Source organism: Maylandia zebra, linkage group LG5 (assembly GCF_041146795.1).
Source record: "Maylandia zebra isolate NMK-2024a linkage group LG5, Mzebra_GT3a, whole genome shotgun sequence".
In the NCBI taxonomy this organism is placed as follows: Eukaryota; Metazoa; Chordata; class Actinopteri; order Cichliformes; family Cichlidae; genus Maylandia; species Maylandia zebra.
In genome coordinates, this window is record NC_135171.1 from 18932128 (window position 1) to 18946044 (window position 13917).

At 42.7% G+C, this 13917-nt stretch overlaps 1 protein-coding gene across 4 annotated transcripts in view; it reads left to right on the forward strand.

Moving 5' to 3' along the window:
• Positions 1–13917, forward strand: part of srgap2 (SLIT-ROBO Rho GTPase activating protein 2) — a 58118-nt gene that overhangs the window by 37498 nt on the left and 6703 nt on the right. For all 4 annotated transcript variants that reach the window (XM_004545080.6, XM_076883928.1, XM_004545079.5 and 1 more), the window contains exons 3-16: positions 923–1085; positions 5999–6061; positions 7183–7398; positions 7717–7845; positions 9027–9248; positions 9338–9439; positions 9553–9747; positions 9876–9960; positions 10543–10570; positions 10867–10897; positions 11532–11592; positions 11803–11880; positions 11987–12121; positions 12207–12312. In XM_004545080.6, coding sequence (XP_004545137.1) covers positions 923–1085; positions 5999–6061; positions 7183–7398; positions 7717–7845; positions 9027–9248; positions 9338–9439; positions 9553–9747; positions 9876–9960; positions 10543–10570; positions 10867–10897; positions 11532–11592; positions 11803–11880; positions 11987–12121; positions 12207–12312 — 1614 coding nt within the window. The remainder of the gene's footprint in view (positions 1–922; positions 1086–5998; positions 6062–7182; positions 7399–7716; positions 7846–9026; positions 9249–9337; positions 9440–9552; positions 9748–9875; positions 9961–10542; positions 10571–10866; positions 10898–11531; positions 11593–11802; positions 11881–11986; positions 12122–12206; positions 12313–13917) is intronic.

Below are 13917 nucleotides of genomic sequence, written 5' to 3' on the forward strand. Positions count from 1 at the left end.
CTTACACCCCCCCAGAAAACCTTCTTTACTCACACACATGCACACAGTCCCCTCACCGCCCCCGCTGTATACCCCCACTTAGTCAAATCAAAGACTTTCTCTGTCTGTTTGGCATCGTCTGTGCTGGGGTCACTGTTCTACTTTCCGTGACCCGTGTGTGTGTGTGTGTGTGTGTGTGTGTGATATAATTGCCTTGCAGCTCTTTGCTGTCTCTATCCAGTTAAAGCTCCTCTTAACAACACAAAGGCCTTCTTTCATCCACTTACACTCACTCATAATCCATTTTACCCACTAGATCATCCATAACTCATACTATAGTGCACACACACACACACACACACACACACACACACACACACACACACACACACACACACACACACACACACACACACACACACACACTTTTATAGTGTGCACACCCCATAAAAGCTGTTGTATTGTCATGTAAGCAGGGCATTAACAGCTTTGCATTTGTGTAATGGCTTTGAAACAAAGAGTGCAACACCACTGAACCATTATATCGTTAGTGAAATGATTACAGTCTTCAGATTGCCCTCTTTTTTCCATCTTTTTCTGCTCTTGCTTATTTCCCTCGACAGCAGCTGTGCTTGCAGGGGAGCCTTACCTCTTCCTGCTGGGTCTTGTACCCTGGCTGAATCCTGCGTTGGGGCTGGCTTACCAACCCTTTGTGTATGTATGTGTGTAAGAGAGTCTGTCTACAAACTCTCTGTCTATCCCTGTTATCCCAGTGCCCTGTCTCATGTTTGTAAAAGCTGTATTATGGGTGTACCGTTTGCTTGATTTTGCATATAACATAAAGTAGACCTGTGTGTACAAGTTTGCAGTGAACGTTAGATGAAGGAATTTAGATTACAGCTTCCCTTGAATAAAGACATGTCATTTCTCTCTGTGCATACAGGAAGGAGCAGAGCATTTTATCTCCGGTGAATTGCTGGAACCTGTTGCTGCAACAGGTGAAGAGGGAGAGCCGCGACCACGCCACTCTGTCTGACCTCTACCTCAACAACATCATTCCCCGCTTTGCACAGATCAGTGAGGACTCAGGGCGCCTCTTCAAGAAGGTAAGCACCCACTCAAACACGCAGAAACATCAGAGCCTCGCTCTGATTGTTTTTCCTCACTGTAATTTTGTTTAATTGTCCATCGCGGTTAGCTTGATTTATGTGGCGAACCTAACGGCGTAAGGATTTGCCGTTCTCATGTGTGAATACATTTTAAATCCATGCTGCTGCTAGCTAGATGCTCCTTCCCCATTCTTTCACTTCACGTAAAGAAGTGAAAGAATTCGGCCCGATGTGCTACATCCATGTCATATTTTGCCATGACCAACCCCCCCCAGCATCTGTTTTCTGTCTTGGCTGATTTATTGACTGACAGCGAGGCAGCAGAACCTCAGGCCAGGAGAGTTTATACTGTCTGTTTCATACCGAAACCTCCTCCTTGTCCGCCCTGATCTTTGCCTTTATAGTCTGAGAGATGAAAGAGTAAAAATGTGGAGGAAGAACAAAAAAAAAGAATAAAACAAAAGAACTGGAACAGAGCGAGTGGGCTTTACATGACAACAAATGGCAAGGAAGTATTCTCCCCTGGGAGTTTGCTGCTCATCTCCAGGATATGAGACCAAATAAACAAGCCCTTAGTGACAAAAATGCAAATAAAATTTCTAATCTGTTTGATACAACCACTTACTTTTCTCCAGCGCTTCCTTTTTGCTCTGTGTGAGCTTCAGATTGTGAACATTTCTGCAGGGCATTCTGGCATTTTTTAGCAGCCGTATTGGAGCTTTGAGCGATGGACACAAAGGGCTGAATTTAAATTTACAGTAAGTGTTAGTTTGGATATTAAGAGTTGACTCTAAGGTAAAGGTCACATTGAAGAAGGCTAGGGATGGGCGCAGGGAAAAAATTTAATCAGAGGAAAGCCACTCCAAGTATAGAAAGATAAGTGTCTGCTCCGACAGCAAAGTGAGGCCATCTGTGAGTGGAATGTCACGGCAGAGGCTGCTGATTTCCAACCCGATAGGCTGTCTTTGAACTACATTTACAATCAGATCCCAAGTGGCAGGAGCGCACACAAACCTCTACTTTCATTTCTCTGCCTGTCCGACATGCAGCACTCATTCCTGCCCTCTAGCCTCTTGGACATTGATTTAAATTTTTCACGTTTTTTTTAATACTGGGTGCATGTGCATGTGGGTTGTTTCCATCATGTCTAGGCCATAAGCAGGCTGCACAGAGAATGCTCTGATGGCTAATTAAGTGGATAATTGGTTCATTTATAACATTTCCAGTCAGTGGCATGAATACCAGTAGTGCCAGGGGCTGTTATACACAAACACAACTCATGGAGATGCAAAGCACAACCCGTATTAGAGAAGCTAACACATTCATCTCAGGCTCTTGAAATAGAGTGGGAGTGTGTGAGATTTTAGTCACTGGCCAACAGGAAGCAGTAATGAATCAAGCTGCACTATTAACACGTACACAATCTCCACCTAAGCCACAAACATCAGGACTAATGAAGCCGTTGCTAGTTTCTGCTTTGTAGTACCTGTAGAGTGTAAAGTAGGCGACCACAGGCAAAACAGGAAGTTCAAAGGTCGACATCCACGGTAGGAGAGCTTAGCCATGACTATTGCTTTTTGATTGGCTGTGGTCTGGGCTTTGTCACCTAATGTGTGCCTCTTTAGAGGGCAGGAAAACTACAGTTATCCTGTTACCTCTTTTGTCTGCCGTGCTATCCTAAATCTCCTTCCGTACCACTTTATCCCCTCTGTTCCTGACCTTTTTGTCCCTTGTAATGATGTCACATAGGTTCGACATTATGATATCTGATCCCCTACACGCCTCGCCTTGTCTTTTTCATATACCACCTTCAAACCTCCCACCCTTAACCTTTTTTGTTTTCGCTGACCTGTAAGCCTCCGAGCCTTCTCTGCTCCTTTTTGCGCCCTCATCCAGGAGAAGACAGATGTTCAACATGCTCTGCTTTTGCTTTCAGTCTGCATTCCTCTTCTTTTTTTGTTACTTTCACTGTCCTATTTCTCTCCTCCTTTCATTTCCCCCCTCCCTATCTGCTGCTGTCTCTCACCATTGAAGCCAGATTGTGTACACAGATTTGCATTATGTGTAAATCTGTGTGCACACATATCGTAACCACTGCAAACACTTCCAATAGTAAAAGGGATATTGTTCAGTTAATGTGTCAGATATTGGTTTCCTTATTTCTATGAGTTCCAGTGGCAATCAATCTGACCTTTTACTCCCACGGCTAGATTATCACAGAGGTACATGCCACGTTTTACAGAAGGCACACATGCTCTGAAGCATATCTGCAAGAGGCTGCAATGCAATTGAAGTATATCGAAAGAGGAAGCTCATGTGTGAGTTTGTGTTGAGTGTGTTCTGAACCCTGTCAGTGTAATTTCATGTCATTCAATCACCAGTCCGAGCTACAGTGACTATGTCACAATGGAATGCAACGGCCTTTTTGGCCTTTTGGGTTTCTTTTTTTTTTTTCTGCAGAAACAATTATGAATTTAGAAAAAGTAGAAAATCACAAAAGAAAGAGAAAACAACAACATGATTTCCATATTTTCAGCTGCCATTGCAACCATCCATCCATCAATCATCCTTTTCTTATTTAAATCAGGTCCACGAGGGCGCACTGGAGCCTACTCCAAACTGATTAAAAGGCTGGGATACCCACTTGGACAGGTCGCACCTCTGTCACAGAGAGACCAAACAATTACTCTTGCTCACAATTACAGCTCCTTCATTGTCAGTTTAGAATTACTGCTTAACCTTACATGCATGTCTCTGGATTGTGGGAGGGAGCCTTAGTACCCAGAGACAATCCACACAGGCACAGGAAGAACATCTAAACTCCCCACAGAAAGGCCCCAGCCGGCCAGTGCTAGCAATGCTAACAGCTACACCGCCATGCTGCCCACATTTGCTACCAAATGTTTAATATGTTGCATAAAAGTTGGGAAATTGTGGGACTGTCTTGAAATATCAAATATTGATAATGTATCACACTCCAGTGTCTTCTTGTCACTCTAAAATAGGTCTGCGTGTCTGCTGGGAAAAACTGTGTAATGCAATCTTTTCTGCTTCCGAATTCTGATAAAACTAAAATGATCAAGAGCAAGAACTGACAGAAAGATTTTTGTTGGCAGTTATTGTACTCTTTCTTCGGATCAGCTTATCAAAGATATCACAAAGACTTAAAAATGTCTTTTCTGGTGTTGGCTGTCTCAGACAATAATTCATGCTTTTGTTTCATCCGAATTGATTATTCTAACTTTTTGTTTTTAAGGTACATAAAGTCTTCTAAGCATAAAACTCTTTGATTTGATCCCATCTCAACAATTTGGAACTTGACTTGAATTAATTCTAACCTAAACAGATCTGAAGGAGGTTTTGATGATGTACAAAATTCAAAATGGGAAAAAGTGGCCCTTCATCATTCTGAAACAGTCTGACTATGCTCTTAATACAGTGAGAAGCATGAGCCCTTTCCTATTCATATTGCGATTTGAAAAGAAATCAGCAAATTCCAGGGCAGTTTCCTGTCATGGCACCACAGACATCTGCCTCCATGACTCTGTTTAGGCCTTAAAATCTAACCCGGGGACGTCAAATACATTTTACGTCTTGAGCCACATACAGCCCACTTTGATCTTAAAAGAGTCGGACGAGTGATTTTCCTCTTTTTGTCAGTATAAAGATGTTTGACTACACATTACATCCCAGAGATATCTTAATACAAGAAAAGGAAGTGCAATTTCAGCAGCATGTTTAAGATTTTCTACATGATAAATGTGCAAAATTACAGAAAAGGTTTTGGTAGCTGCCCAGATTGTCCTGTGAGTATAGAGTTTTTGTTAATTCACACTGGAAATGTTCTTCTTTTTTTAAAATCAAAATTTGATAAAGAAAAATGTGATGACAAACAGGAACATTTCTATCATTTAATTCTCTGAATGGCCTTTGGGAAGGTCTTTCTCAATAGGAAATACAGTTAAAAACCCCAAAATGTATGCCCTCTTTTTCCAGCCTTCCAGTGGCCTGGATTGTAGTCTCTGTCGGGCTGATTTTGGCCCGCGGGCCCTATGTTTGGCACCCCTGATCTAAACCTGATAATAATATTTTCTCTTTATTGTTCAATCGGTTGCTCTTCTTTTACCTGTCACCAGTTATCATTTTGGTATCTTCCTACCTTGTATGTTCACACTGTACATTTTCCATATGGATCCATTCTGAACACACAAAGCATGCGTTGCCGGTCAGACAGAGGTATCCTTTGTCTGTTACTCTTCCTGTTTTTTGGGACAGGCACTGTCCTGAGGCAAATCTGTGATACTGAGTGATTTTAAAATTTTATGTTTCGGTTTGTGATAATATTAAACCCAAGTCTGGACCCTGGTGCCCTTTTAGCAGATTAGCAAAGTCCTAACATAGAAATGTTGAGAAGGGCTCTGAATGGATGTGTGTGTTTATTCATGTGTGTGCACTAATGTGTGTGGAGTCTACTCATCTGTGGGCTGCTGTGAAGTCATCAGTCAGTAGTGGCTCCTGGCAGTTATGTCTGGAGAATGGTAGCGCCTGTATGACTCCCTGTCCTCCCTCTCTTGTTTCTTTTTCTGTCTTTTGCCACTTCGTCATCCCACCCTGTCCTTAGCTCTTTTGTCCTCTCGCCATCTCGGCCATCATGTAGAGATCAGTATCTGTAGCTCCACATCCATCGGGACCATTACCGCCTCACTCATTTGTCTGGATTAGACACTTGTCCACTGCTGTTTGGCCAGATAATCTACTCTTGATTTATTGATCGACCACATGGCTGAGTGGGTATAGTGGGACCCCATCAGTGGACAGCCCTTAGAAGCTGCAAGTTATAACACTGTGTCAATGGTTGGGACTGTTTCACCACATGTGCTCTCTGTTTGTCTCTCTCTCTGTCTCATCAGAGCAAAGAGGTTGGCTTACAGCTGCAAGAAGACCTGTTGAAAGTTCTTAATGAGCTTTACTCGGTAAGGAAAACCCTTTTTATTACAGTCACAAGCAAGATTATAATTTTGTCTCACGATCGCCTGCATTTCATACAGAACAATGAGAAAGAGCCCTGCCCTTGTTGTGCTATGGGTAGGTGTTAGCAGACACTAAAACTGCTTTCTTTTACCTTTTTTCACAGTGTATTTAGACAAATATGAGCTCATAAGAAAGTAAACAGTTTAACTACAGTTACCTCAGTCATTTCCTTACGTTCTGTGGAGTACGACCACCAGGTGTGAATTTGAGCAGCATTTCTTGCCGTCATCAGCTTTATGGTGCCTTCAGGGCCCCTAAAGTTTTTAGTTAGCAGTATCGTCACATTCATATTTAATATTTTGCTCGATCTACTCCTTTGGTTCACCACCAAAATGCCTGCAAAACTAATGACATCAAATTCAACTGTACCCTGTTTTTAAAGCTGATTAGCGGATGTGCCAAAGCTAAATGGTGATCGTGTTAAACATGCCAAACCTCACTGTCTTCTTCCACCATCACGGGCATCTAAGAGTCTGGCTCCACATTTTCATGCTACTGCCGAAAGCACTAAAGCAGTCTGAGTGTGTTTCACTGTCTGCGTGTGTGGGTTTTCTACTACAGCTTAAAGCTTCAGCTAAGGCTCAGCCAGGCCCATAAAAGCAACTTTTGCACTGTAATTATAGTCTATAGTAAGAGATAGGAATAGATCTGGTTTGAGTGACGCTCACATGCTTGCTCATAGACAAACCAGTGTGTCTGTCTGCAGTGTTGCTGGAGGGTTTGAGCAGAACAGCATAATGATGGCTCTAGTGGTGGTCGCTTGAATAAGGCTGACGCTGCACACGCTCTCGTTTCACGTGTTTAACTCTTCACGGTAAACTCAAACCACACCCCTCTGCCGTCCAGCACGGTGCTGTGACGCCTTCTCTTCAATATTTTGAAGCCAGCCATTGCTCGAGGTTTATCCAGAAAAGAGAGCCAATTGGTGTTTTGAGCTGTGTGTGCACTGAGCTTTGGTGCTTCGCTTGCTCACTGGCAAAAGGCCCGCTTTTGATACGGAGCCAGAAGTGAGCGAAGAGACACACATTTGTGTTTGTCTACAAATCTCGACCCTTGTTTCCAGGTGATGAAGACATACCACATGTACAACACTGACAGCATCAATGCTGAGTCCAAGCTCAAGGAGGCAGAGAAGCAGGAGGAGAAGCAGATGGGGCGCTCTGGTCGACAGGATGACCGCCAAACGCCGCGTTCCCCAGACACCCTGGCCAGCATAAAGATGGACGAGAAACCCGTCCGGCGTTCCAGCGTCAAAAAAATCGAGAAGATGAAGGAGAAGGTGAGCAAGCCTGCGTGGGATTAAGGGGGGAGGGCAAATCGAGGGGAGCGAGCAGATAGATGAGCAGATAGATGACGGCTGTTTCTGGGCTCCCCACCTGTTGTCAGACAGATCTATGTTTGTGTCTCATGAATGATTTATAAGTGTGCGCTTGGCTTATTGCTAACCCTGTTTATTATTACTGGAGCCTGTCACACCAGCACGGTTCCTCTCTTCTTATTACCGGCAATCAATACTGAGACGTTACACTGAAACACATATTAACCCTCTCTCTTCCTTCTCTCATTCTGTCCCTATTCTTCTTTCCTCTCTTATCAGAGGCAAGCTAAGTACACAGAGAACAGACTGAAGGCCATCAAAGCCAGAAATGAGTACCTGCTCGCCCTCGAGGCCACCAACAGCTGCGTCTTCAAATATTACATCCATGACCTCTCTGACATCATTGATGTGAGTATAAGCGCACCGCGTTGTTGTTGTGTCTGCGTTTGAGCCAACGGTGGCTCCTCTGCTTGATTATAACGCGTCACGGCCTGTTGAAATAACGAAGCAGTCATCAGCATGTTTCATTTCTGAAGAAACTGACACGTGTCTGGACAAGCAACATTTAACTAGGTAGGAGGTGGCATGTAGCAATACATCAGTTCTATTTATTTGTTTGTTTGTTTTTTTTACAGGTTTTTTTGTTTCGTTTTAGTTTAAAAATTGTGTATAATTTTGCTTGGAACCAGCAAGCAGGTACCAGCTGGAGACAGTGTTCCTATCATGCCTGTGAAGCAAATTAAGGAAGCAGTAATCATGCAATTATTCATGTGTATGCATAAACAGTTTCTGCAAGGGTGACCTGAAAGGGCAGCGAAACAGGCTCATGACCTGAGTGTCACAGAAAGCTCCAGCGGCCCCAATGGCACTGGACAGCTTCCTGTTGCTGGAAAAGAGGATACTTATCTCAGCATGTATTCAGCCTTTTTTCTGTATTTATTCATCCTGTAAGTAAACTGCTACACCTTTAGGTATTAGATTATATCCAGTTTTATGTTTTAAAAATGACACATCTTTATGGTACTTCATGATAAATAACCATGAAATCACTTAATAGTAGCAGGTACAGAGAGAGGGACATATGCTATCGTAAAACAGCAGAACCAATATTATTATCAGCACTTCTTTTTTCTTTTAGCAAGATATTCCTCCTCTCCAATATCACAATGTTCATTCATTCATCAGACTTCGAGGGTCAGGTTTAAAAAAGTTCTTTGTAACAGCTTTTTTAAAATATATTTTGAATGAATACCATTAAGGAGAAGTTAGGGTAGACTACGGTTATTGTAGTAAGACGATATTGATCGTACAGCACTTTCCACTTGTATTTGATAAATGATGCTGACATAAAAATACAGGTCAGCAATGTGTGGGAGAAGTCTAGTGACACTGTCATATACCATGTTAATTCAGTGTTTCTGGTCTGTTTCTGGCTTTCTCTCTAAACATTTCCCATGTGCCACTGAATAAATGAATGAATTGCAGAACAAAGGGGCAAAACTATAAAAATTACAAAGTTAAAGAGAGTGGGGTTGTTTTTTTTTTAACCAATAATGTTTATTCATACCATATGTCTGCATGTGTGATAGTGCTGTGACCTGGGCTACCATGCCAGCCTCCACCGAGCGCTGAGGACCTACTTGTCTGCTGAACAGAATGTGGAAACATCCAAACAAACAGGGCTTGGTGCTCTAGAGGGAGCCACAGAGAGTCTTGAAGCCAACGGGGACAAACAGAAACTGATGGAGACCTACAACAATGTCTTCTGCCCACCAGCTCGCTTTGACTTTCAGTCCCACATGGGAGACACGGTAGAGTCGCGTTGCTCGTTTGTGTGTTAGAGTAAGTGTATAAATGTGATTGTTCTAATATGTGTAGTTTTTATTTTTTTCATTTATAGATGGGAGTGATGTGTGCACAGTCGCCACTTGAAAGCGACCTGATCCAGAGGTGTCAGCAGCTGCAATCCCGCCTCTCCACGCTTAAGATTGAGAATGATGAGGTCGGGCATGTTTCTTTTCTTCTTCTCGTTTTATTTATACATTTAGCCTCCCACACTTTTCACCTGCGCTGCGTGTTAATCCCAGCCTGTTTTATATCATTGCTGCCATTCAGGTGAAGAAAACCATGGAGGCTACTCTGTCCACCATTCAAGACATGGTGACTGTGGAGGACTATGATGTCTCCGAGTGCTTCCAGCACAGCAACAGCATGGAGTCAGTCAAATCCACTTGTGAATCCTATCTCAGCAAACCCAGCCTGGCCAAGCGACGGGCCAATCAGCAGGAGACGGAGCAGTTTTACTTCACAGTCAGTTCCAATTAATGCTATCATTTATCTAGCAATGACTCTGGTCATTAATGTTCATTTGTGTTGGCTGGAAAGGATAATCTGCACAAACTGTAACTTCATCATGTGTGTCTTTGTATGTGTTGTAGAAGCTGAAGGAGTTTCTGGAAGGCAGGAACCTGATCACCAAGCTGGAGGCCAAGCATGACCTCATCAAGAAGACCCTAGGAGAGGGTGAGTATGACTGCCAAAATGTCCTTCATATCTTTTAGAAGTTGATCTTTTTTCCTTCCCATCTGGGTGAGTGTTTACGTGCTGGGAGTCCTCCAGTGGGACTGAGGAGGATTCAGGATTCATGAACAGTCTGGTGCCCAGAGGCTAAACAGGGAACAAATCTGAGAGATGAGTGGTGCAGTGGGGCGCATCAGTGAGCAACGCAGGGAAGCAGAATCACTTTAATATATCTAATATCCACACGTTCAGTGTGTGTGACAGAGGGCGAGGGTAGGTCAAAGTGACAGTGACCATATGTGGATGCAGCTGTTTGCTTAACTTAGTTTGTGTGTGGGGAAGGTGTAGCAGTGGGCTGAAAGTGCCATCCAGTTCACAGCGTTGTGGGAGAACCCCTCCTGAGTTGTGTGTGTGTGTAAAGCTAAAAGTGGGAAGTGTGTTTCTCTTTTTTTTCTGTTCCATCAGACAAATTTCCTCATGCGTCCTGTTTCTGCTATAACTGCCTATCTCTCTCTTCTCTGTCATAACTCCCTTTACCCCACTCCACCCCCATCCCCTTTTCCTTCCTGCTTCTCCCTATTTTAGGTCAGAAGACTGACTGTTGCCTTGCCAGGTAGGTGTGGCGTAGGAAGGAAATATGCTAATATACACATATAGGGACCCACACATGCGCGCACACACATATATATTCACACACATATTTACCAAAGCAGTGTTAAAGCCTGATTTCTTGGCAGGCAGGGTTATTATTTTCCTTGTCAGTGTTTATAGATATCCTCAACACATGTCCATGTGTGTCTGTGTATACAAATAGAGTATTACCAGAGTTGGGAGTATAAATAGACTTTCTCTGGAGACATAATGACAGAGTGCCGTTCTTTTTTTCCCTTTTCCCTCTCTGCTGCGTAGCGGACGGAGAAACTCAACAGTACGGAAGCAGGTAATTATTTTTTGAGCATTTTGTGTGTGTGTGTGTGTGTGTGTGTGCTTTGTTTTTAACTCAGGCCACGTGATTTCTCACAACATCCTCCTCCCATAGGGTGAATTTGTACCTATTATTTGTATCGTATTACTCATTTTAATGTAACCCGATATAGCAATGCACAAACGTACATGTCTGCTTCTACAGTTGCATCTGTAGTAGCTGATCAGCAGGCAACCTTTTCATGAGAGAATCTGGTGTTTGTAGCTCCCCCTTGTGGTTGTTTGTTTTAAGCGCTGGCTTAAAATGTAATCCCAGTAATTGTTAATTTTAAATTATATCTAAAAAAAAAAAAAAAAACATAACTGTGATGAAATATCTTTATATTCTGAGCATGTACTGTCTAATATGGATTCCTTGGACTCACTGCCAGAGATTTTTTTGGAATCCCCAAACAAACAAAGGGAAAAGGAAAAGGTGCTGTCTCCTAGCAACAGCTGGGAACCCAGTGCCCACTGTCCTTCCCCCATGTCTGATACCCGTTCCTTCTAAATGTGTGCACCCATGCATGTGCATTTGCAGACATGTCAGAAGAAAGAAATGTGCCGTTTTCTTCCTCTGACAGGAGTAACTCTTTTCCCTCTTATTGCAGGAGTCGGGTGAAACCATTCCCCTGATGGTTGAGAGCTGCATCCGCTTCATCAGTCGCCATGGTGAGGAAATTCTGCGGTGAAGTGATAGGTTTAGGATCAGCTTTTTTCTCTCTGCTGATTGGTTAAACTACTACAAATGCGATTGGTTCTGGATCTCTTTGAACTGGAAAAAATGTATCAGAATTCTTCCCTCTAATTTCAGATTTGTGAATCTCTGAAATTGAACAAGGGAATTGATATTGACTTGTGTGCGGTTGTGTATGTGTGTAGGTCTGCAGCATGAGGGAATCTTCAGAGTGTCAGGCTCACAAGTGGAAGTCAATGACATCAAGAATGCTTTTGAGAGAGGTAACACTGTCCTGCAGGAAAAACAAGCATTTCCCCTCTGTTGTGTTTATCTAGCGCGTTATTATCCGTTGTGTCCCACGGTCCCTCCTCTTCTCATCCGGTGTAGGTGAGGACCCGCTCGCAGGGGACCAAAATGACCATGACATGGACTCAATTGCTGGTGTGCTCAAGCTTTACTTTAGAGGCCTGGATCACGCCCTCTTCCCTAAAGAAGTCTTCCATGACCTGATATCCTGTGTCTGTAAGTGTTACTTCCTTTTGGCTGTTTGTGTGTTTATGAATTTGAGAGTGTGAGTAATCTCATGGGGGTTCATTTTCATTTTCAGCAATGGAGAGCCTCACAGAGCGGGCAGTTCATATTAAGAAGGTTCTGCAGTCCCTACCAAGTAAAACCCTCATCATCATGAGATACCTTTTTGCCTTCCTCAACCAGTGAGTACCAGAGCGCTCAGAGGCCAGATGTTTGGGATTAAGCTATAGATGTATCACTAACTACAATTTTGAACATAGATGGTGTGTATTAATGTGGTAGCACAGTCTAGTGTAACGCTTTGTTGGGAAACCTACTGGGCCACACCTTTTAATCTTTGAATTCAGGTGTTTTCACTTCCTGTGTCGCACATAACCTGCTCCTGCTCTTTGACACAGTAGGAACAGTGGATTCACTAATCTTAAAACAAACAGCACAAAAGTAGGCATGCAAACCTATCACAGAGCTACTGCTAATAATTAAATGTCATCAAACTGTTGATTTGGACAACAGAGTTCAAAATGTATGTATAAAAATGTAAGTAATTCACTGAATCTTCATTCATGAAGAAATATACTTTCAGTATCAATCAATGTAGAAAGAGTCCACAGAGCAGAAGTCTAAAGGAAGTATGGTTAAAAACAATATCTACTACATAAAATCTAAAACTTGCTTAACCACGTGTAAAGGTCACTATAAGCAGCCCTATTCTGATCCACTTGACCTATAGCAGTGGTTCCCAAACTTTTTTGCTGGGCCCCCTTTTGTTTTACAAGAAAAGTGTTTGCTCCCCCCCCCACACACACACGCACAAACACATCCTCCAACCACACAGAGTTCGTCACGCAACGTTAAAGGTATGTGCCTTTGATCATGTCACGCTGTGCGCACGTTATTGTTTACATGAGATGAATTGCAGAATGATAGAGACAAAATACTGTTAATCTGACTATCTTCAGGTTTTACACGCTTACATACACACGCGCAGTTACTGTCCCTCAATTTAGAAAGGCAGAGGCGTTGCGGTGTGATTATTTTACGTGTAGTTGTTTTTTTCCTGTGTAATAATATTCAACATTGCTATCAATACATTTCTCAAAAAATGCCTCTCTGTGCAAAATGGGTTTAAAAACATAAGCAGCTGTGGGATACTGTTTGTCTGTGATTTGAACCGGGGGACAAATCGTGGCAGGATCAGCCTGATATTATTTGTATCCTGCTGTAACTTTACTGTATAAAGAGCTAATATCTCCAAAATGTCAGGAGTAGTTATTTATTACAAGAAGTGTAATAAATCACTTCTTGTAATAGTTTATAATTACAAATCACGGACTGTTTGTCCGTGATTTGGAGAGCCCAGCGCTGCTCCCGATGCAAGGGAAACTAATTCTGTCGCAGAGACCTACCTCGGCAAAGGAAAGATATGCTTCACCATATTTTCTGGTCTTTGGCTTGGAATGAAGTTGGTTTGGAAACATATTTGGCGATGCTTCATCTCCAGCTTTGCGTTTGTGTGGGAGCCCCGTCACAAAACCAGTCAATGATGTCCAAGGGTTCTTTTTTTGTTTTTTGCGGGCCCCACACTTTGGGAATCTCTGACCTATAGTCACTTGATTATTTGGTAAACATCCGATTTTATATGGCCATCTCACACAGAATCAAAACATCCTTCAACTTTCATGGAAAGTCAAGTTCGGGGTCATAAAAGTCCACAAAAGAAACTATAACAAGCCCTTTATTACTCAAGAAACTGTAAGCCTTCCTCTCTGTGAAATTAATAAATTTCC